Genomic DNA, 25,293 nt, shown 5'->3' with positions numbered 1-25,293 from the left:
ATTGATTCTATTCAAACCAACCTGATATGGTGTGTTTCGTACTTTAGGTTCTCTGACAGGAGCTCCTGCCCCACCATACATTGTTTTTCCAGGATAAAAACAAGAATCTCTAAGCTGACTCGTTTTAAGGATGGAAGACTTCCCAACTGATTTCACAGAAACACAATTGATAAATTATATGCAATAAGCACTCAAAACTAATGTGATTGAATCAACTCTAATTAGTACTCACTGGGGATAGTGTTCCAAACACAGATACATTGAATGCTTGTTTACTGGCGCTGGTGGCACTGTCTTCTGAGAGTGAATGACAACGTTCATTCTCTACGAACCCCAGCTGTGGCACTGCACTGTTCTTGGAAGCATCTGTATCTGAAACAAAAACAGTAACAGTACTAATTACATGACCCTAGATTTTCATGAACAGAAAATGAAAATTACACTTGAGTGCAGAAAAATATCTCCTGATATTTAATTTTACTCCCAAAATTATTTGTGAGCAAATACCAAGATACCTTCGGCAGAAGCTCTTGAAGAAAGATCACTGGTAGTTGAGATGTTACCATCATTATGCTGAGATGTAGAATCTTCCATTTCTTTTGAAAATCCAGAACTGCCAGTTGGGAATGCCGAGGATGTAGAGGGCTGACAGTTTAATGCAGAAGATTCCAACATGGAGAAATTCAGATGTCTCCGATGAAGAGAAGGCCTTGTTATTATATGTAAGCAATTTGAAGCAGTAGTTCTTGAGGGATCTTTAAAAAACAAAACGTTAATATTATGAAAATATAACTTAGGAGAAGCAATAACCCATCATGACAAAATGTGGTTTGTACTTTGAGAAAACATACTACACAGTGCATATAGCTTCAATTCCAGTCACTGAGGCCCTCTATAAGCCCAATTTAGCCAAACAAGGTTTCAACTAAGTGAACTTAATTTAACTAACCTAGTGACAAAACATATTTTTGTGAAAACATACCAACTTCTAAAAGTGCGTGGTTCCTGGTTTTCCTTGAATTTGTGTCAGTATAAAATGCACTCATCAAAGATAATATCAAAGCTATCTAAGTCATAAAATAAAGTCTATCCCTCTAGAAACAACCATGATTAAATTTGTACATACTTCCATAGAATTTACATTAGTCCCTCATTTATCCATGAGGCATACATCTTTCCACCACCCCCTAGTGCAGGGGCGTCCAAACTTTTTTCACCAAGGGCTATATGCGGTACAATACACAAACAGCTGGGCCACTCACTCGAGGTGAAGTACGTATTGCCTCACCTGGTTTATTTAAGTAAACTAAATCAATCAGCCTACAACACTGCTTTTCATGAATGGGATTTTTTTTTTTTTTAGAACAAAAAAGGTTGGCAGTTCATTCTCAAAACAGCTGCCTCTGATTGCTTCTGGATGGTGGTCCTTCTTGACAGACCTTGAGGGGGTGGGGATATAAAATAAATTATATACTATATTTCAAGCTTGTTATGCAAATAAGTTTGGATTGTAAATAGATCAACTAATATTTGTTTTAAAAATGCTATCAACATAAAATGATCACATTTATTAAGCAATAGAGCTTAATAAAACATGGAACGTGTAATATATTTTGAACTCAGGGAAACACGGTTGCGCTCAGTGGGAAAAATGAAGTTGCGCTTTGGCCTGCAGGATTGCTGGCAGGTCCAGAGTCAGTTTTGTAGTTGAGATGCGAAGGACGTCACGGAGATGGTCATTGGTCATTTTGTTCAGCCTCATCAGAGAAAATGTTTTTTCACATATGTATGTTGAGCCTAACAGACTCATTCTTTTTGCGCAGCGTCTCATCAGAGGAAACTTGGCTTCTTTCAAGCTCTGGTAGAAGTCAGGTAAGGAGAGAAGCTGATGTTGATTCTTCAGAGAATCATCACACTGCATTTCTATAAGTTCTAATTGCAGACTCTCGTCCACTTCTGCATTTATCACGAACGAAGTCGCAAACAGCTTGATATCGTTCTCAATGGTAGAAAAATCTTGGAAGTGCTGAGAAAATTCTGTTATGAGAGATGTGATCATAGACACATATTTCCCCTTTTTTATCAGAGAGATCGGCCTTTGGAAATGCAGATCTGATTTCGGACAGTGTAGGGAAGTGCGCGACATTGACGGTGCGCAACTGTGCCTCAAACAGTTGGAACTTCACACAGAATGCTTTCATGTGTGCGTGAAGCTGCGGTACGAGTTGGTCTTTGCCTTGTAGGTTTTTGTCGAGTGTGTTGAGGTGTTCAGTGAGATCAACTAAAAACGTCAGGTCTGCCAACCATAGAGGGTCACTCAGCTCGTGAATAGGTTGGTCCTTTTTTTTCAAAAACTGGTCAATCTCTGATCTCAGAGAATAAAACCGCCAAAGCATGGAGCCACGACTTAGCCAGCACACTTCTAAATAGTAGAGCAGGTCCCCATATTCAGCATCAACGTCAGTTAAGAAAGTTTGAAATTCTCTGTGGTAGAGTGCTCGTACTCGAATTATGTTTACCGTTTTCATAATAGTGTTCATCACATCACTAAGCTGTACTGTCTTGGCACAGAGTGCTTCTTGGTGGATGATACAGTGCATTTTAACTGCCTCACCTCCGCTCTCCTGCACCTTGGCGCACACCATAGACGCCATTCCTTTGTGCTCGCCTGTCATAGCTGGAGGTCCATCCATTGTAACTCCACACAACTTGTCCCATTTAAGTCCTATCTTGTCAATTGCATTTGACACAGCTTCAAAAATGTCTTTAGCTGTTGGTGTGGTATTTAGACTGCTGAGATCAAGCAGCTTCTCCGTAACGCAAAAGTTATTGTCAACTCCCTGCCAAAAAATTAATAGCTGTGCGGTATCTATGGCATCTGTGCTCTCATCACATGCAATGGAGTAAAAATCAAAAGCACCCATTTTGTCTGACAGTTGATGTTTTATGTTGGCTGACAAGTCTTCGATTTGCCGCACAACTGTGTTTCTTGATAGGCTAACGCTGTCGAATTCTTGACTTTTTTCTGGGCACATTATTCCTGCGACTTTAGTGAGGCACTGTTTTATAAATTCACCATCTGAAAAAGCCGTCCCATGATGAGCAATGAGTTGTGCCACCTCATAGCTGGCTATTGTGGCATTTTCTTGAGTTTTTTTGGCACAGGAGAAATACTGTTTTTGAACTAGCAAGATAGTTGTTATCTGCTTAACCTTCTGTTCTCGTTCCACACCAGTGTAGGACAGGTAGGTCTGATGTTTGGTTTTGTAGTGTCGTCTTACATCGTACTCCTTCATCACTGCGACACTCTCATTACAAATCAAACACACACACTTCCCCTTGACATCCATAAAGAAGTATTCATTTTCCACCGTGTCTGAAATTTTCTACACTCACTTGCTATCTTGCGTTTCTTTGGTGTTGTCATTTTCAGTGTGCTGTGGCAAAATTTTTCTTTCCTTAATTTTATTTTGTAGAGGAACTGCCTTGATCAACTCAGTAGCTCCACCAAGAATTAAAACCACGAAATGCAATACTGCCAGGTTTCATGTGTGGGCCATATTCTGGTATATTTTTGGAATTTGCTGCGGGCCAATTAAAAATGGATCGCGGGCTGCAGTGGGCCTGTGAGCAGTAGTTTGGACACCCCTGCCCTAATGGATGCCTGCAACTGAAGGTAGTACTAAACTGTCTATATTATGTTTCTTCTTATACGTACATACATACTTATGATAAAGCTTATTTTATTTATTAGAAACAGGAAGAGATAACCAATAACTAATAAAATAGAACAATTATAACAATATACTGTCACAAAAGCTATGTGAATGGGGTCCTTCATTTCAGGAGACCCCCTCGCTGAACTCTTCCTATAGGCTCAAGGCTTTCTGGCACAACATGCTGCCATCACTTGGTACATGGCTTCTTTTCATGTCTTCCACCCATAAACTGAATAATTTTCCATCTTAACTGAGCACTTTTCATGTACTGTGGCTGTAACTGTTGTAGTCTGAGGTACAACATCACAACTAGCACAAATTTCTTTTTTCCTTCTTCACAATTTCATGGGTAGAAATTCCCTCTTACTATAGATCTTAGCAAGTTCAGCATACTACATTTTTTCTTTCCCTATTAAGATGAGAACTTATAGCTTTTTCTTAAAAAAAAAAAAAAAAAAAAAAAAGAAAAAGAAAAAGAAAAATCCACTTTCCAGCTTCTCTTTGGTATATCTGAATTGCCAGCATCACTGCTCTTGTGCTTTGGGACCATTATTATGTAAAATTAGTGTTATGTGGACACTAGGACTGTGATACCAAGACAGTCAATCTGATAACCAACCTTACTACTTAGTGACTAAAGGGCAGGGAGGATCTACAGCCTGGAGACCTTGGACAAAGGGATGATTGAGCTCCTGGGCAGGACAGAACAGGATGGCACAAAATTTCATCAGGGTATGAAGAACAGCTTGCAGTTCAGACCTTAAACATTATTTATTTCTGGAATTTTCCATGTAATATTTTTGTACCACAACTGACTGCAGGTAACTGAAACTACAGAAGGGAAAATGCCAATAAGGAGGGAGTACTGTATATGCATACAAAAATATACGTTTTCCCTAATCAAATAATCATGCTTATGCATCCTGTTCTGTGACATGTTTTTTCATTACCAATGTCATTTTGTCTCTATATACAGAGCATTCATTCCCTTTAAAGACCACATTGTATTTTATCATACTGATTTACTCTATGTATTTGATTATTTTCCCAATACTCCATCAATACGTATGAAGTTATATCTCATACCTCTAAGAGTATTCTTATCTACAAATCCATGATTCTTTAGGCTTGTAAGAGAAACATGAGAAATTATGAAACAAATACTCCTAAGACATAAACAAAAAGTCTGATTTAGAGGAGATCCAAGATGGTGGAGTAGATAAACACTGTGTCTGCTTCCTTCCATTAACATACTAAAATTACAATGAAATTATAAAACAATCAACCTAGAGAACCATATGAGGTATAGCTGAACACAAAGTTTATAACTAAGAATATAAAGAAAAAGCTATGCTAAGACTCGTAGGAGGGGCGGAGACATTGAACAGGCTGGTCCTAAACCTCCATGCAGCAGATGACAATCAGGAAGGACATCTCCACCGTGGAGGTTTTCCCCAAACAAAAAAAGGATCCCAGCTCCATACCAGACTACCCAGCCAGAAGTACTGGTGCCAGGAAGAGGAGGTCCCACAACATCTTGCTGTGAAAAATAATGAAGATTGCAAGCATCCAGATGGGATGAAAGGCTGTGGGAAACCCAGACATGCCCTTAAGGGGTCCAAGTACAGACTCTCTCACTCCTAGGCACCCAACCTGGGCTCCAGTGGAGGGACGGTAACTCAGTGGACATCAAAGGCATATGGGGGACAGACTGAGGTTTGTGGCTTTGGGACATGGACTAGAGGACAATCACTATTTTCCATACATAGAATCTTTTTCCTGTGCATCTGGTTGTCGGGTGCCACCTCTCTTTTCTTCAGCACAACCCACACACAGTGAAATCTGAATCTGAATTAGTCTGATGGGCTCTATTAGGACCCCACCCAAAAAACTCACCCACACTGGAGGCACTTTCTTGATAAACGGCTAGCCCACCCACACTGAACTCTTTCTTGAAAAGCTATCAGAGTCTGAGGACACGAGGCATTCTACAATTGGTCTCGGTGTGCTCTGAGACTTTTGCTGAGTAGATCCAGGCTCAGCCTTGGCACCAAACCAGAATCTACATTCACCTGGTAACCACAACTCCTCCCACTCTAGTGACTCCCTGAGACCCTGCATCACCCAACTTGTGTACTGCACAAGGCTTTATCATTCTGAACCTTAAGGGAGTTGGCAGGTAGCAGCAGGCTTCAGGGTGTCTTGGCTTGTTGAAGAGCTACCCCAGGTCCAGTACTGGTGGTAGCCATCCTCAGTTTGAAGTGTGGCCTCTTGCATGTGCCTCCAACTTCAGCACAGGCAACAAACAACTGCAGATCGCTTTGTAGTTCCTCTACAGTAGTCCCCGCCTGGTCACACTGAACCCTTTCTAAAACCCCCCAGACCAACATACTTAGAGGTTGGCTTCAGAAAACAGCAGAGCATTGCCCAATTAGCCCCACAAGCAGCACACAAAAAAGGCTGTCTCATCAGGCACTAGAGCCCACAGGAGTGAATCCCACAGAGTGGGGTAAGGCCCCTCACATAACAGCCCATAAGCACTGAATGTGGCCAAACCACAGAGCAAATCAGCCTGAGGGCAAACTCCACCCACTGACATGCCAATAGTAATCAAGTCTCAAATATAACAGGATGACACACATGACTCACACAACAGACACTACTGGAGCACCTGGAGCATGTGACTAGGGAGTCTGTGCCAGGACCCTACAGGGCATCTACTACTTAAGGCCACCTGGAAAAGACTGGGACACACAGCAGATCTACCTAATACATAGAAACAAACACAGAAAAGCAGACAAAATGAGGAAACAAGAAACACATACCAAATGAAAGAACAAGAGAAAACTCCAAGGAAAAGAACTGAATGAAATGCAAGCAATCTACCAGAGACAGAGTTCAAAACAATGGTTATTAGGAATATACTGAGAATTTCAACAGAAAGATAGCAGGCATGGAAAAGGACATAGAAACCATAAAAAAGAACCAATCAGAAATGACGAATGCAATACCTAAAATATAGAAAAAACTAGAGGGACTCACTAGCAGTCTAGATGAAACGGAGGATGGAATTAGTGATTTGGAAGACAAGGTAGCAGAAAATACCTAGTCAGAACAGTAAAAAGAAAAAAGAATCCAAAAAAATGTGGATACTTTAAGAGACCTCTGGGACAACATCAAGTGTAACAACATTTACATCATAGGGGCACCAGAAGGAGAAGAGAGGAAGCAAGGGATTGAGAACCTATTTGAAAAAAAATAACTGAAAACTTTCCTAACCTTGCTAAGAAAACAGGCGTACAAGTCCAGGAAGTGCAGAGAGGCCCAAACAAGATGAACCCAAACAGGCCCACACTAAGATACATTATAATTAAAATGGCAAAGTTTAAAGACAAACAGAGCATCCTAAAAGCAGCAAGAGAAAGGCAATTAGGAAGGTATTTTGCTGAGGTATTTTGCTTAGGGAGCCGCCATAAGACTGTCAGCTGATTTCTCAATAGATACTTTGCTGGCCGGAAAGGACTGGCACAAAATATTCACAGTGATGAAACGCTAAAACCTACAACCAAGGGTATTCTACCCAGCAAGGCTACCATTTAAAATTGAAGGACAGATAAATTGCCCCTGAAAAAAGCAAAAGCTAAAGATGTTTTTCACCACTGCACCAGTAGTACAAGGAATCTTAGAGGGACTTCTTTAAGACAGAAAAAAAAAAATCAAAATTATGAATAACAAAATGGCAATAGCTACATATCTATCAACAATTACTTTCAATGTAAATGGAGTAAATGCTCCAATTAAAAGACACAGGAGGGCTAAATACAGAAGAAAACAAAATCTTTATATATGCTGCTGACAAGAGACTCACTTCAGATTGAAAGATGCACACAGACATAAAGTAAAGGGATGGAAAAAGTTATGTTATGAAAATGGAAACAAACAAAAAAAAAATAAAAATGAAAAAAGCTGGGGTAGCAATATTTATACCACACAAAATAAACCTTAAAACAAAGGCTATGACAGGAGACAAAGAAGGACGTAGTAATCCCACTTCTGGGTATTTATGCGAAGAAACCCAAAATGCTGGGGACATACGCATTCATATGTTCATTGCAGTACTATTTATAATGTCCACGATGTGGAGGCAGCCTGGGTGTCCATTGATAGGTGAATGGATGAAGAGGAGGTGATACATATATACAATGGAATATTGCTCAGCCAGAAAAGGGAATGGGTTCTTGCCGTCCTCGGTGGAATGGATGGACCTGGAAGGTAGTCTTCTGAGTGGAATGTCAGATAAAGAAAGACAGGTGCAATGTGATTTCGCTTATATATGTAACTTAAAGAACAAAATAAAGAAAAACAAAAAAACAAACAGAAACAAATGCATAGATACAGAAAACATTTTGATGGTTGCCAGATGAAACAATGGTTGGGGTGTGGGTGGAAAATTGGGAAGGGATTGAGAAGTACAAATTGGTTATTAAAACGTAATTTTGGGGATGTAGGGTATAACACAAGAAATATACTCAATAATATTGTAGTAAATATGCATGGTGTCAGATGAGTACTAAATTTGTTGGCGTAACTGATGGGAAGGGACTAGGGGGGCAGGGTGAAAAAGTTATCCTGAGAAACAATGAGAAAAAGGTGAAGGGATTAATAAGTACAAATTGGTAGTACTCATGAGGAAGTAAATAAAGCATAAGGAATATAGTCAATGATATAGTAATAACTACCCAGGGGGGTACTAGACTAGTCAGGGGGATCATTTCTTAGATTACATAAATGTCTAACCACTATGCTGTACACCTGAAATTAATATAAACTAATATTGAATGTCAACCGTAATGGAAAAAATTTAAAAAGTGGGGAAAATGAAGGGGAATAAGAGGCTCAAATCTCCAGGTATAAAACAAGTCATGGATATGTAATGTACAGCATGGGGAATATAGTCAGTAATATTTTAATTGTGTGGTATGGTGTCAGATGGTTCCTGGACTTACCATGGTGATCACTTCTTCAGGTATATAAATGTTGAAAAACTATGGTGTACCCCTGAATCTAATAAAACAATGCATATTAGCAATATTTTAAATAAAAATCATAAATAAAAAGTCTAATACTGTAGTCTAAACTTGGGCCCAAAAAACAGCCTAAGTGGTCAGAGTTATCCTGAGAAACAATGAGAAAACAATTTTATGTGGAATTGCTCTAAGATACTGAATGAGAGTGAATGCTCATTTTTGCCTATGAGAAATATTGTGATCCAAAGATTTCCTGTCATTACACTCCACAAAGACAAATGACAATGTACACTGCCCCCATGCTCTCAATTGATATTAACCTTTTCTGATTTCTGTCAATATGTCCAGTGGCATCAGTATATGATTTGCACTTACTTAAATGACAGGCATATTCAGCATCCTTCCCTATATTCATTGGTCATTTATATTTGTTCTCCTCTTAGTTGCTTACTGATATAGCTACTAACAAGATTACTGAGATCTAATTTCTTTTTCAGTAAATCAGTGTGAGATGATCTAAAGTATCACAAATTTTCAGTCGTTTGTACCCATTCATGTTTTTGGTGGTGTCTTTTGTAATTCAGAAAATAACTTCTACCTTGTTTACAGAGATCTGTTAGCATTCCAATGCTCTAAAGAAATGAAAAATTTTACTCACTTCACATACAGATGCCCCTCAACATACGATGGATGGGGTTATATCTACATAAACCCATTGAAAGTTGAAAACATCGTTAAGTCGAAAATGCATTTAATACACCTGACCTACCAAACATCATACCTTCGCCCAGCCTGTTCTACACCTACTCAGAACACAATATCCAAAAACGTTGGCTACACAGTATACTGCAGAGTATCAGCTGTTTCGTGATCTCATACCTGACTGGGAGCTGTGGCTCATGGCCGTGGCCCAGTATCCCGAGAGTATCTCACCACAGGTCACTAGCTTGGGGAAAGATCAAAATTCAATATTCAAACTACAGTTTCTACTTACTGTGTATCACTTTCACACCATAGCAAGGTCAAAAAATCATAAGTTGAATGAATGTTAGTTATGTCGGGGACCTTCTATGCTAAATTCCAAGAGGCTTCCCTCCCTTTCCCCAGTGATATATCTGTATATTTCTGCACCAGTTCCATAATGGTTTAAATACTACAGAGCTTTAGAACACATTGAATGACTGTAAAAGAACCTTCAACCTACCCCACACCCCCCTTATTCTTTTTCAGAATTTCTCTATTCATCTTCAGATGTATTTTCAAGAACTTTAGAATCATTTGACAACTTTCGAAAAGACTCTTCCAGTTAGGGTAAAATCACTGGCCCCAGACAAGCCCTTCTAATGTAAATAATTATAAAACTGGACAAACTGTAAAGGAACAGCTTTCAGGCAATAAAACACAGCACAAAAAACCTCACACGGGGAGCCCTAACATTATCTAGCTCTCTGTCTAGGACATTTCACACCTGTTGCAGAGAGCTGGAGTCTAAGCAAAGCACAGCAGGCAGAAATCAGAATTAAGGACATTGGACTAGAAAACTGTGCCAGAAGGGGCCTCCAGGTGGCCCCACAGGAGTATCCAGAGTCTATTTATTGCAGACTCATTCCTCAAAAGGCACAGGGGGTACAGGGCTTGGAAGCTAAGTCCCACCACTTTACGGGACTTAAGAAACACCCTGGACTTTCCATAGATACAACTACCAAAGCATAAAACTAAGTCTATAAAGCTAAAAATGATCATTCAGTAACAACTGCCTGCTAAAACAAGAATCAGTTCTCTTCAGAGGGAGATAACAGAATCTAGAAACTCTACATATCTATCCAAAAGGACAATATTTAGTAAAAAAAAAAAATCCCTTGATATACATAAAAAAATAAAAAAGTGATCCGCAGTGGGAAAAAGAAGTAATCAACAGAAACTGAATCCAAGATAGCCAAGGTGCTACACTTAACAAAGGCTTTAGAATAGGTATTTAACTATGATCAAAGTTCCTAACAGACCTGTTAAAATTACCTGACTGGGATCACTCGCACTGGGGAATTCATTGAGGGATGCAAGGAATCATTCATCATCAGGGAATTGTTAATGTAATTGAGCGTGTTAATAGATTAAATAAAATAGAAGACACAGCCCAGAAATAAACCCTCTCATCAATGGTCAAATGATCTTTGACAAGGGTACCAAGGCCACCACTCAATGGGGAAAAGACTGTGTCTTCAACAAATGGTTTTGGGAAAACTGGATATCCACATGTAAAAGAATGAACGGGGACCCTTACCTTACAATATATACAAATATTAACTCAAAATAGACTGAAGACCTAAACAGAAGACCCAAAATTATAAAGCTTTCAGAAGAAAACAAAGGGGAGAAACATTATGACATTGGTCTTGACGATAATTTCAGGGACATGACAAGCAACAAAACAAAAGCAGACATAAAGGACTGTATCAAACTTAAAAACTTTTGTGCACTAAAAGACACAATCAACACAGTGGAAAGCAACACTCAGAATGGTAGAAAACATTTGCAAATCACCTATCTGATAAGCGGTTAATATCAGAAAATATAAAGAACTCCTACAAATCACAAAACGTAAAAAGTCAAATAACCTTTCCCTGACAAAATACTGGGAAAGGACTTGAAGTGACATTTCTCAAAACCTGATACACAAATGGTCAACAAGTATATGAAAAGATGCTCAACATCACTAATCAGGAGACAAACGCAAATCGAAACGAGATACCACTTCATACCCATTAGACAGCTACTACTGGAAAAGCAGAAAATAAATGTTGGCAGGATGTGGAGAAGCTGGAACCCATATGTCCTCTTGGTAGAAAAAGGTGTTTAACATCATGAGTCGTGTAAAATGGCACAAAGCCTCTGTGAAAAATAGTATGTCAGTTCCTCAAAAAACTTAAAAACAAAGCTACCATTTGGCCCAGCTATTCCACTTCTGGGTATACACACAAAAGAATCAAAATCAGGATCCCAAAGAGATTTGTTCCTAACAACATTATTCAGAATAGCCAAGAAAGAAGAGGCAACCTAAGTGTCCACTGACAGACAAATAAATGTGATATATACATACAGTGCAATATTCCACAGCCTTCAAAAAGAAGTAAATTCTGGTAAATGCTACAGCATAGATGAGTCTTAAAGACATTAGACTAAGTGAAAAAGCCAGTCACAAAAGGACAAATACTGTATGACTTCTCCTCATCGATCCAGTCCACTGCTCCTGCAGAACACACTAGACACTCCATGGCTCCCCCTCACTAAGACAGGCAGCACACAGAGGTACATCAGCAGAAAGCTGCAGACAACAGGTTTGAAATGGGCCACAGATTCTGTAACTGTTCTTCCTGCACTATTTGTGCTATTTGAAGACGGTACAGTGCCCTCCAGCTCCAGGTACTGTTAATGGAAAAGCCACACTGGTAAAATTAACCTTCACTAAACAACATTCAGGACTGTTATATCTGAATTATTTTAAGCTTCCAACGATGTGGCACTACTTTAAGAGCAGACATGTCTAAGTTGTTTTGAGAATGCATTGACAAATTCAAGTGTAATGTTTCACAGAGGAAACATAAACTGTGATGTGTAGTTACTGGTGAGATCTACATTCCAACTGGGGACTTCAAGAGGTACTTTAAATCACATGTTACATGATTGTCAGATAGCAGTATGATTCAGATCTAAGACAAGAATGAGGGGAGGGAGCGTTACCAACTTTTTGAAGTTAATTACCAAAAAGTTGCTCGCAATTTGTTTCCAAATAACCAAGGGAATCAGAGTGGGAAGGTGGGTGAATAGGTGTGGGATCAGAGCCAAGGAGATCAACGGCAAGTCGGCTGTCTTTGAAGCTGGGGGATGGGGACAATGGGGTTCACTGCACCATCCTCCTTACTGTTGTGAGAAAATTTTCTAGTTTGACACTTTGCATATTTTAAGTTTAGAAGTTATTCACAAAGGTGTGTATAATATACATACATGCAGCAGAAAAGCTCCTTACAACCTCAGTAATATAATCAATCAAATCCGAGTTGGAATTGACCATGGTGACTACTGAATTAATTCCGTTATTTCAAGGAAAATACAAGCACACCTAAATGGAATTTACAGATGTGAAATGACAAACTCTCCATTCACCTGACACCTACACTAAATTCTTCAAGTTAGTAAATCCTCACAAGCACACTCACGAGAATGGAAAAGAAGGTGTCAGTCCCTGGGGATACACGCTGGTGCATACGAGAAGTCTCTAATCCAGAGAAAGAGAGAGGCTGGGGGCCCATTTGATGCACAGGGAAGAAAATGACATGGAAGCAGTCAGCTTAGAGGTCTACCAGAGAAAGGCTCAATATATTTCAAAAAAATGGTAATATATTTCAAAAAAATGTCGAAAAGTACCGAGCTGTACACCTCAAATGCATTGCTTCAAGCCTATATGACATGGATCTCAATAAAGCTGTAAAAAGTATTTAACGTGAAATGACAGAGTAGCATTTCCAAATATGCCACATGTATGGGTTACACTGAAGCTATTTACTATTTGTAACCCCCCCCCCCCACCACACACACACACACACACACACACAGATGCTGTAAGTGGATCCAAAAACGATCAAGCCTTAACATGCATGGTCACTCAATGACATGATGAATGAAATGCCCCATTGGTGCGCTGCAGAGGACAGAAGCCAACTACAGTTCCGCCATACCCAAATTCCTGTGCTGTGGGAGGCAGTACCACAGTGTCAGTGTAACAGCTGAAGTCTACACAGCGCTCCCTTAGCGCCAGGGCCTACTCTGAGGGCTTCACATGTACTACTGTTTTCAAAAGTATTTATGAGGCTACACAAGAGAAAGCAGACTGTCTTCCCCAAGCCACGTGTCTAACGATTGCTGGTGTGAAAATTCAAACCCAAAGTCTAACATCAGAGCTTGCCCTCTTACCTGATATAGTGTATCTGCCTCCCTTAATTATAACCAGAAAGCCGATAAATGAGAAAGTTATCTAATTGGAATCTGATCACTACCCTCCTCCTACTTCCCAGTTAGATTTACCACATCAGACAATATAAAAATATTTAAAATTCAGGCATGAGACCTAGCATTCAGAACATAATACCCACGCCCTATTTACCTTCCGTGTTACTGACTGTTGGCTCAGGAGTGATTCTGCCATCGTGAATATTAGCGCTCTCCTCATCAGCACATATCAGATGGTCATCTTCTCTATTTTCCGGCCCCTGCTGTGCCTCTCTTCTGTCTGTTGAGCAGGTGCATACATCTTCATTCCTGCTGAAGTAACTTTGTAGCCATCTTGGAACAATATTCTTAACAGATTCTGTAAATCTGCTAAGAATGCCCTGTTGGGGGGAAAAACACATAAGGCAGTTTGAGAAATGTTATCTTTTTAAAAAGTACCAATTTACAGAAAGCCACACCAAGAAAAACACAACTGTTTCCAACAAAGTGACCTAAAATTCAGTTTATTGAGTTAATGCTGACATACTGGCATGTCACAGATTGTACAGACATTATGAAATTCCTATTTTCTTTCTTCCATATGCATATATCCAAACCCAATAATTACCCCCCAAATGGCCACCCATATTATTCTAATCCTTAAAAAACTCCAATAGGCTACCTCATGAGAAATATAACTTTAAATTTAGTAATGAGATATGCACTAAAATGTTATAATCCCAGAGAAAAGGCATCCGTTTTGATCCTAGCATATTAAACAAGCAATATAAACAATACCTCCAGTAGCTTCCTCAAGCAATTATTTTATTACAGTCTTTTAAGAAGTACAAAAATCTAGACAAAACTACGAGACTTTTTTTTTTAAAGACAAGACAATAGACGACTGACAGCATAATAAATTCAAGAAATAATCTCCCATTTTTTTTTATGGTAAAATTTCGTTATACCAAGTGTTGCCTGAAAATTTGAGGATATAATTTTATTACGGTAACTTGTAATAGGAGTGAAAAAATGTGTCGTAACAACTATCAGTATTAATATTTATTGCAGCTTTCTATGCTCCAGGCACTAACTATTCTAAGCGGTTTATAAATCTTATTCAATTCACTCCTCACAATAATTTTATTAAGTTGGTATTAACTGGGTCACTTTACAGATGGAGACTTAAAATGAACACCATGCTTAACCAAAGGTCACTTCTGGGGCAGCGTTAGATTTCTGTGGAAAATAATCAGCACACAAAACTGAACAGTCAAAATGGACATAATAAAGCTCATTACCTAAAGCTCATGAACTTTGCTTGCAGAACTTCTCTTTTCGTAAGTAAAATCTAACCAACGAATCTATCTCAGCCCACAGCAGCTCAGCACAAGGAAATTACCATGTGAGAGAGAGGAGTTACTAGTGGCACAATGAATGACAGCATCAAGAGCTCCACAGTACAAAGTAATACGGATGATAAAACTGACCCGGAACCATTGGAAGAAAACAACATCCCTCTGCTTCAGTGTACCTCTGTGGGGTAAGTGACCCTAAGTCATAAGAAAAGGTCATAAGCTCAGAATTCCCGAGCCTAGTGGTTTCCAAAGTGTGCCCCCCTCACAGTAACATCAGCCTCGCCTCAGGCCCTATCCCAGCCCTACTACACTCAGCAGGTAGGCTCACCTGTTTTAACAAACGCCCCAAGGGATTCTGATGGGTGCTCAAGTTTCAGAACCACCATTCTCGTTTAAGGGTAAAAATAGTTTCCTCGCGGAAGAAAAGGTTCCTTTGTCTCTGTTACCAAAGAACATCTAATCTTTGTCTCCTAAGCAGTGCACACTCAAGTCCTGCTTTACCAGATCAACTTCCTTCCTGCTGTCAGAGGCTTCAGAGGGAAGCATAATGGCCACCATGTAACTCCATGGAAGGTTTCCTACAGAAAACCTTCTCTGATCCTCCAAGTCTGGGCAGTCCCCCACTTATATGCTCCAACAGTGCCCCGTACTTCTTACAGGACGGCAATTTGTCAAACGGGATATAATTACAGCCTGTCCATCACCTGCACTAGCAATGGTTCTGTGAGCGCAGACCAGGTCTGTTCACGCACAGATTAGCTGGTGCGTGGTTTGAATTTTCCTACGACTGCACTGCTCAACCAACCTCTTATTCCTACACATGAATATTCCATGAAACGTTTCGAAAAAGAACATCAGTGATTCTAGAACTTAAAAATAAATATTTGCTCAGTGTAATAGTTATACCTTAACCAAATAATATTTCTGTCACTACACTAATAATCCTTTCTTCAAAAAACCAATTTGTGAAGCTATCCAAGAATATGAGAAAGTTGAATTATCCTCTGGAATGATAAATAACACAAAGCCTACTAAATGAAGAGAAGCAGAAATGCAGCCCCCCATAAAGCTAAATTAATGAAGGGCTTAGAAAAAAGGACTTGGAAAAAAGAAATGGAGCCTTAAAACCTTAGAAATACACCTTGTAACCCTAAGCACATAATCGCAACTAATGAAGTATAATTAAAGGATTAAAGGGGTGAATCTTCAAACTTGTACTGGTTAAAGCTAATGGGTCTTTTCTCTCCAAGGTTCTGCATTTGGCAAAACACGTCAAAAATGCCACTGAGATTACAGTACTCAATTTGGGGGTCAGAAGTAAAATCAAGTCAACGACACACATATTAAGCGTAATCGATGTCTAAGTCACAGTGAGTATATTAACTTTTCAAATTCCGTTTCACTGGAGTTCAAGGATTAAAGAAAGAAGGCTGAGGTGGGGAAACGCACTTCTACAATACAAACTCACAACTTATTTCTAATGAAAAAGTTCTTCTTTTCCTATATATCTTTTTACCAATTGGAAATCTCAGAACAACCAGAGACATCTCTCCTATATGACCAACTCCTTCCTTATCACTACTATACAACCTTTGTTCTTCTTACATAGCACTCTATTCCTAGTACTTTTCTTGACTTCAGTTCTGTGCAACTCTCTTCTTACAATATCCTCTATTAAACAGTAGTACTCAGACTATAAAATCTCCTTTACCAAATAACTTCACTCCCTCTCTAACTATACATATCAAACATAATCCATCATCATCTTTCAGGGTCTGGAGCCCCATTCCCCCAGAATACACCGCTGTTTTGATTTCTAGCTGCTCTTTCAGCGGCCGTTATTTCCTAGGGGACTGTCACTACCCTTAGTTCTCGTCCATGGTTCTGTGCACATTCTCCTTACCTACTGAACTCCCATGCCACCAGACTCTCCTTCCCAAACTTTTCAAAACTCTTATTTCATATAGTCCGTTTAATCAGTGTTCCCCCTTGTTCCCCCAAGCCCAAGTAAAGAACAAGAGCTAAGAACCCAAGACTTCACGTGAGACTTAAAAAACATCTATTCTAAAAACACTAAATTAGAGTGAAAACTTAGATGCCATTATAATCTTCCAGGTATTGCCAGTTTTTAAATATATCCTTTCTAACATTATTTATTTTAACAATACATCTCTATTCTGACTTTAACACTCAGTTATTTCCATGAGGGAAAAAGGTAATGAAGTATTCAAATTCTAATGCAGTTATATTGAATCTAGTTTTAAATAATCTGAATGTAACCTACAAATCCCAGTTATTAGTTGTCATGTTTTACAATCCCCAGAGCGGGAGTCAACAGCCAAACTTTCCCTATCTACATAGTCCAAATCCTTTTAGCCATTTCCCTTCTCAACTTCAACAGATCAAGCCAAAAAACATAGGCATAAGAATTACCCTGGCTAAAAAGTTAGAAACTACAATGGGCCACACATTTCCCCTTCCTTCAATACTCTGTCACTAACTCATGAAGGAGAAACATGGCCTGGCTTAGTCTCTTATTTTCAGTTATCCATATCACAGAGGTGGTGAATGGATAATCAACAGGAATCAAACAACAAGGACAAGAAAAGGAGTCCCTAAAAGACCTTCAAGCTAGCCACAGGAGACCCACTAAAAGGCCAAAGCAGTGTAACCCAAAGTTCCCTATAAGATATTGCCACTTTTTGTCCACAATCTGTTTGACACAGGATGTAAGAATTTATTTCTGAAATCATACTATGGAAAAGATCAGTGAAATCAAGCAAATTGACACACACACTGGAATATCTACTCACACAGACAGAAAAGGCACTGTCCTGTCCTGTTCTGACAGTAAGCACAGTAAATTGTACCTGGTGGCGAGACTTTAAACTGGGCTTCCCAACACAGGAGACCCTTCTCAAACCCTGCTACTGCCATGACCATTAACTAAGTAGCTACAAAGAAAACATTTCTGAGAATAGAAGATCAACATATTTTCCCAATAATACACTGTGCCTAATGAAAATGGTTTTAATTAGGGACATCAGACCAGTCTTCATTTTACTTAAAACTAACAGATACCTGCCTCATCAGGGAACTTTCCAGGAAATGGAAACAACATCTGGGCTCTTTTGTCACTTATTAGAAAATGTGGTAAATTCATAAAATACACAAGGGCCTCTCATCACAAACCAAAATACACCGTTTCTTCAAACAATTCAATACTTGGATATATTTCCCTATACATCTAAATGACTGGCATTTCTACAAGGAAAATATGTTAAAAGTAAGTACTTAGGAGAGTAGTAATAATTTAAGGCTTGGCCTCATCACTCAGCAAACAAACCCTTAAATCCAATATGAGCCTATAAAAGATTGAGCGTGGGTATATAAAGGGAAAACCACTAGAAAGAGGCAGCAGAATTCATAGGCAGTTAAAACATTTAAATCAAAAGTTTCTAGTTAATCACAATAATTACAAATGAGTCCTTACTTTATATGCCAGGCCCTGATTTAAAAGCTTTACTTCCGTTATCTCATTTAACTCTCAGAACAATTTCTGCTCTACAAATGTGTAAATTAAGCACAGATAACTTAACTTGTATTTATTTACAAGTTGATTACAAGTCCTGGCAGACAGGCATTCAAACCCAAGTGCTTGACTTGATTAGAGCACATTTTCTATCAACTCTCTCCATTCCTATTTCCATGGATAGAATTAAACATCTAGGAGAAAGCAAATAAGGATAAAAATCAAAACTACTTAGTGACTTCTGGAATGAGATCAGTATTCAACCTGTAAATATCCCTCCTTTTCAAAACTGAGAACACTCTTTAGTCATCAGATACTAAGCAGGACATACTTATTTGGAACAAAGTATTTTATAGATGGTACCAATATAACAAAACTCCACCACCACCAAAAACCCACACTGTCATATAATGGAGTGCTATTTAGGCAACTCATGGTCTGTGGACTAAATACAGACCTTGGATGGCTTTTACACGGGCCACAAGCTAAGAATGACTTTTACACTTTTTAAAGAATGTGAAAACAGAGGAAAGAACTTTCAGCTACAAACCTATCTGGCCTTTACAGAAAACGTTTGCAGACTCCTAATCCAAGTTACTGAATAAAGATGTTTCCTTTCCCTCTTTTTCAAATAGCCTAATGCAGGAACTGACTGGTAAGACAAATTACAACCAAGGAAGATAAAATGAATGGATTCCCTTAGGTCCAAACCAGAAGATAAAACCTCTGAAGCACCCACCCACTCCACCCCCCCCCACCCCCCCAAATAGGGCAAAATTAAGTAGTTCCCTAGCACCAGGAGGTGGCGGTAGATTCTTGCAGAGCCAAGGTTCTGGTAAGAGTAGAAGACAGAAAGGAGGCAGTCAGCCTATAAATCCACAAAAGTCCCAGAAAGGAGTAAAGAAAGTCCTTATTTTAAGATTTAAAAATCGATAATATTAAATTGAGTAGTATTTTATATATTCCTGGATACTTTTATGTGCTATTTTCTGCCAATACTAAGTAACACCTAGTGTTGATGTAAAAATCACCAAACATCTTTAAACCTGAATCCAAAGCGAGACATATATTTTCTTTTCCAATTAAACGGCTGAGGCAAGAAGCTGAAAGTATTTTGGATGAGGGAAATGATAAATTATGAAGCTGTAAAACAGAACTGCACAACCTAAAATCATAGCAGCTCTAAGAGAGTTTGGATCTTAGTGTTATCTTGTTAAGGCATCACCCCCCAAATTTAGAATTTTTTTACCTAAGAGCATTAAAAAAAACACTGTGATTATAACTTTTGGCACCTAGAATATATTAACTCGTTTCCAGACCATCCCCGCTGCACCACAGGGAGTCGCTGTCTAGTACCTGGCGTCTCTGCCCACCCAGCTCGTAAGGTTGAAATGACCGCAGGTGGCAACGCCTCGTCGGGATCTTGCCGCCGCCAGCGCCCCCTCCTGTTCCTCCGGCCCCCGAGGCCATGGCGGAGCCTCGGCTCCTTCCCGCTACGGGGCGGGGAAAGCAGAGGCGGCCTCTTTAAAGCCCTCCACCCCCGCCCACCCCAACCCAAAAGTCCGTCTGCGCTGCCCACACGGGGGCACAGACCCACAGGTACCGCGAAGTTGCGAGCACCGAGGTGACAAAACGCGTGCTGGCAGCAGAGAAGGAGGTGGGCGCTACAGGAGCCGAGGAGCGGGCTCCGCTCCCGCAGCCCCTCGCGCACCACCTCCCCTGCGTGTCGCACGGTATCTACGATAAGCTCCGCAGAGCACAGCGAGAGCGGATGCACACGCTCGCTGCCTAACTCGACCGCCGGTCACGGGGATTCTCCCGTCGCCCTAGTCGAGCTGCCGCAGTTAAAGCCGCCGCCGCTACCGTGTTGTCACCACCCCCGCAGTCACCGCCTTTGTCAGCATCTATTGCAGCCGCTAAGGACGCCGCTGCGGTCGCCAGGCAGAACGCTGTCACTTCTTTTAAGTCAGAGGGATTGGGGGGAGGGGTATCACGTTGTGAATGGTGTAAACGTCTGTTACGTTGCCTTTTACACCTGAAACTAATTTAAAACAAAGACATTTTAACTACATGAAGGGAAAGTTGGCTCTGTAAAATAAAGTTTAATGTAGTTAGTTGTCTTTTTCCCAACATATTTCTAAAGCTTGAATATTGTAATTTCAAAAATGAGTATTGGCCAGAGCAGGATAATTTAATAGAAGAAACCTCTTGACCTTACCTAACCCTAAAAGTATTTTTATTAAGTTATTCTTCCCATAAGGTGATGACCTAGAAACACGAGGCTGTTATTGCTAGGAGACAAAGTGTGTCCAAATACCTATAAACAGATATGAGGACACTGATAATAATGTACTTTAGAAATTAACTGTTAAACACAGGCCTATACTGAACTATCCCATAAAAGATGCCCCAAACCACTTTACTCTCCCATAGTCATAATGACAAATGACAATATTAACAACCAAATACTATTGATCTCACACTAGTAAAGTCAATGATAATTTGTTCATTTTGTCTTCAACTGTATTTGTAGTTTTCATAGTTAATTTAAATATTGCATAGCTCTTGTCCACGCCAACCCCCATTCTATAAATTCAAGTTGGTTTTTGGCTCATTTTCCCTCCCTACTTTCCCCTGGCAGTCTATATAAGACACTCTTCTGTCCAGGAGAGGTTACCCCTAATTCTTGATCATTTCAGAAAGGCTACTATACACAACTGAGATTTTTCTGAAAAGACTCTGAAATACCAGTTTCAGACATATCTTTCATATTAAGCTACCTTATTTTCCCCGAAAATAAGACCTAGCCTATTTTAGAATCAGTTATAGAATCTATAGAGCTATAGAATCAGCTCTAATGCATCTTTTGTAGCAAAAATTAATATAAGACCCGGTCTTATTTTACTATAATGTAAGACCAGGTCTTTAATATAATATTATAATATAATATAATATAATATAATATAATATAATATAATATAACATAATATCGGGTTTTACATTAATTTTCACTCCAAAAGACGCATTAGAGCTGATTGTCCGGCTAGGTCTTATTTTCGTGGAAACATGGTATTTCATGGGTGGCAGTGTCAGCTCTGGTACTTGCTCTAAATATTCATTTAAGCATCGTGCTATGTATCACACATCCTACCCTACTTGCTACAGCTACCGCCCCCCAGTATTGGTCAGTCTGGAACTTCTGACACTCACCACAGCGCTGCTGCTCTCTGCAGTGTCCAGTCTTTCCTTCCACTGGCTTGCTGCTCTGTGACATGTCACCAACAGAACAAGTTCCCAGTCACTAAGCTCTCTACCCAAGTTTTCCATTCATCATACACCTAATAACAATAGTATCTGTTGCAGAAAGGATGAAATGAGATAATAAATATCAAATGTTGGGAACAGTGCCTAATATTCAGTAAACCCTCAATGAATGTTGGCAGTTACTATTATTAAGTGGCAGGGACATGGGAAATACAGCTGTGGAACATCAGATCGCAAACTAATGGCAGAGTTAGTGAAAACAAACAACTGATGTTTTAAAATCCGAATTAGACGGTCTGTATTCTAATACACACACACACACACACACACACACACACACACACGCACACACAATCTATACCAAGTAATGCAATACAGTTCAAAGTGCATATAAATAAAGTTTTTCTTTTTTAAAACAGACAATAGTAACATATTGTGGTCAGCTCACTATACACAAAAAATCATGAACAGCAGCTTCGCATTAAAATCTCCTTAGCCTACTCATTTACTGAGGCTAACCATTAAAGAAAAAAGGTCCAGCAGGCTACACACACGCTCTCACTCTCATAACACATTTATTGCTGTACATCCAGACCCACTGCACAGGCATCTCTGGATTAGGTACATAAAGTTCCTCTGTGGCGATTTCTGCACACGTGATCCCACAATGTCTCCATTAGTAGGAGAATTTTACAAATGAAGAGATGGACAGCAGAGTCCTCTGTATTCAATCATCTCCTGCAAACATGGTGAAGTGGGCACCCGTGAACGGTATACCTCACTTCACCTCTTCAGCATTTTCCAGAATTCAGTACACTAGCAATAGCAAAACCACACCACAGTGAAACCTACCAATGCCAAACAAACCCACAAAGAGACAAAAAACCACAGCCCCTCTGCACCCGAATCCAAGTCTTGGTGTGTCTGGTGTTTTTACAGTAATATTGCTCTCCCCACTCTACCTGCCTCCTGGGCTGAACCAAGGTGCCAGAAATGCTGAAGGCAGAGCCCCAGTCACTGTCAGGGGTAATAACACAATGCCAAACTGGCAGGTGGCAGGCCAAATAGAAGACCAAAGAACACAGCTGTGAGATTTTTCAGTGTGCTTAGGAAACAGGACAGAATGGCAGCGCGTGGCCTGGTGGAGAAGAGGAGTGTGACACCAAATTTGCAGTCAAAGTACATGTACACATAAAACACGAGTGGACAGCAAAATCGTTCAGCCCTATGTAGGATCTCTGGTTACACAGAGCAGCATTCAGTAACCTCTTCTGCAAAGAGGGATTTGCAACCACATTCTCAGGCAATAAAATCCTTTTGCATTTGGTCGCGCACATGAGACGCCCAAGTTGCTTTGTAACAAAATCCAGTACCTTATGAATTTCTGCAAATCACTTTTCTCTGCATCTCAGTGCACAGTCTTCTTGTCTGTCTACAGACATATTATAGAAACACATTTCATATACATAATATATCATTTATAAAAAAAAAAAACCAAACAAATTAGAGTATTGCCTCGATATTATACAGTACAAACTGATTAAAACTACCAGAATAACTTTGTTTGAATCTGTGGAGGTTTGTACACAGAGGGGTGTGTAGTAAGTGAAAAAAAAACACCGCCTCTTCATCAATCCAGGATTTTCAGTTTTCTGGCTTTCTGGAAAAAGCAGAAACTGTCGACTCACCCAGGTGACAATGCACATTCCTACTCACTTCTCAGGAGGGGAAAGGAGGCGGCCCAGGAAGCACATGGAATCTGCACACTGGTCTGAGGTCCCGCTGGGCCACAGTATGTTTGAAAGATGAGGCTGGTGCTGTCTCAAGGTGACCTGGCAGAAAGGTGACGGGTCCTCCGGACGAAGTGCTGGCTGCCTTTCATGGAAGGGTCATGATCCTGCTCCCCTGGAATGCAGAGGCCAGTGAGTTCAAGCTCCTGTCCCTATCTCCCCTCCCCACCCAGAGGAACCACCCTTCAAATGACTGAGGGGACCACACCCTGGGGCTCTGCCTAAAGGGACCCACAGGATCTGGTTAATATGGAATCCAGTCCTGAAAATGACACTGTACAAGGGAGAAAGCTGGCCCCCAGGTGAAGCTTCTAGGAAAAGTAAAGCACAGCAAGACCCAAAGTTAAAGTAAAAACTTATTATTTCTGGGCCCACATATCAGGGTGAGAACAAAACTCAAACTTTACTGTTTAAAAAGTTCTCACACTGTAACAGTGTCAAAACAACTTACTAAAACCAAAATAACAAAAACACTAAAGAATTTTCTAAAAAATCACCATAATCCCACCTTACTCTAATACAACAAATACTTTTCTACTACAAATTTCACATTTTAGAAAGGATCTTTGGCAGAGACAAACCATTCTGGAGACTTTTCAAAGCAAAAACCAGGTTCTCTTCCTGTTTGTTGGGTTCTAAATAGCTCAGGCAATGAAATGAGGTGGTGGTTATACCGCTTTCTAACCACACTCCCCTTTTACCCGAAGTGAAGCAAAATCTTAGGTATGGCTGGCAGGGCAGTGAAGCTGGGAATGGAAATGTGAAGAGGCGCCTTCCTGACACACACCACCAGGGAGTTCAGTGCGCATTTAGGTTCGGGAGCACAGTCCCACGATGGAGAATGATCCTGTGGACTTCTGGCCTGAGTCCCTCCTGGACTTGTTAGAAGAGGGACTAAAAAGCTGATGTTGGCCAGCGATGCAGATTCTGCTTGAAGGTCAGTGCAGAGGAAGTTAAAGCCTTTTAAATAAATGGGTGCTTGGTTTGTAAGAACAGTTATGAGTAAGGATGACCTTATCCTCCACCGAGCTGCTTCCTAGTTCAGTCAGCTCTTTGTTTTGCTAATGCTGGCACTCCCACCCCCTTCCACACCTGTCCTTGGGGTGCTGGACCAAAATAGTGACCCTCAATTTTAGGGAAGAAATGGTGGCACTCAGGAGCAGAGGTCTCAGAAGTGGGTAATCTCTAATTTATATATAGAATTCACTATCTTCCTTAGGAATATCAGGAAAATTCCATTTTATTCTAATTTGAAAAATAAATATGATAATAAACCAACCTGGGTTCCTTCATTATGAAGATGGTGAATTAGGTAAATGCTATGCCTATTTCATGCCAGGATCACATTAAAATTACAAAGAAATTATAGAACAATGAATTTCCAGAATCATCTGAAGACTAAGTGAACAGAACCCCTATAACTTAGGATATAAAAAGAGGCCACATTGAGACTGCTAGGAGGGTTAGAAATGCGAAATGGGTTCACTCCAAACTCTCATATACTGGCTGAACACCGGCAGAGACACCTCACTGGAGGAGGTCGCCTCCAGAAGAGGAAGGTGTCCCAGCCTCATGCCAAGTTCCCCAGCTCAGGAGTGTTGTGCCAGGAAGAGGAGTTCC

General features: G+C 40.0%; 1 protein-coding gene across 1 annotated transcript in view; it reads right to left on the bottom strand.

Annotated features, from left to right (window-relative positions):
* The window catches only part of LOC148755751 (nuclear pore complex protein Nup153-like), a 78,145-nt gene extending 57,658 nt beyond the window's left edge, over positions 1-20,487 (bottom strand). Inside the window, exons 1-4 of the mRNA XM_088791366.1 lie at positions 19,976-20,487; positions 13,905-14,130; positions 516-755; positions 233-372 (exon numbers count right to left, since the gene is read on the bottom strand). Coding sequence (XP_088647492.1) covers positions 233-372; positions 516-755; positions 13,905-14,130; positions 19,976-20,089 — 720 coding nt within the window. The 5' untranslated portion in view covers positions 20,090-20,487. The remainder of the gene's footprint in view (positions 1-232; positions 373-515; positions 756-13,904; positions 14,131-19,975) is intronic.
* Positions 20,488-25,293: the final 4,806 nt, after the last annotated feature.

Source organism: Rhinolophus sinicus, chromosome 14 (assembly GCF_057876585.1).
Source record: "Rhinolophus sinicus isolate RSI-liver-muscle chromosome 14, RSI-T2T, whole genome shotgun sequence".
Taxonomy (NCBI): domain Eukaryota; kingdom Metazoa; phylum Chordata; class Mammalia; order Chiroptera; family Rhinolophidae; genus Rhinolophus; species Rhinolophus sinicus.
The sequence above is the reverse complement of the archived record's forward strand: the minus strand, read 5'-3'. Positions and strand labels throughout refer to the sequence as shown.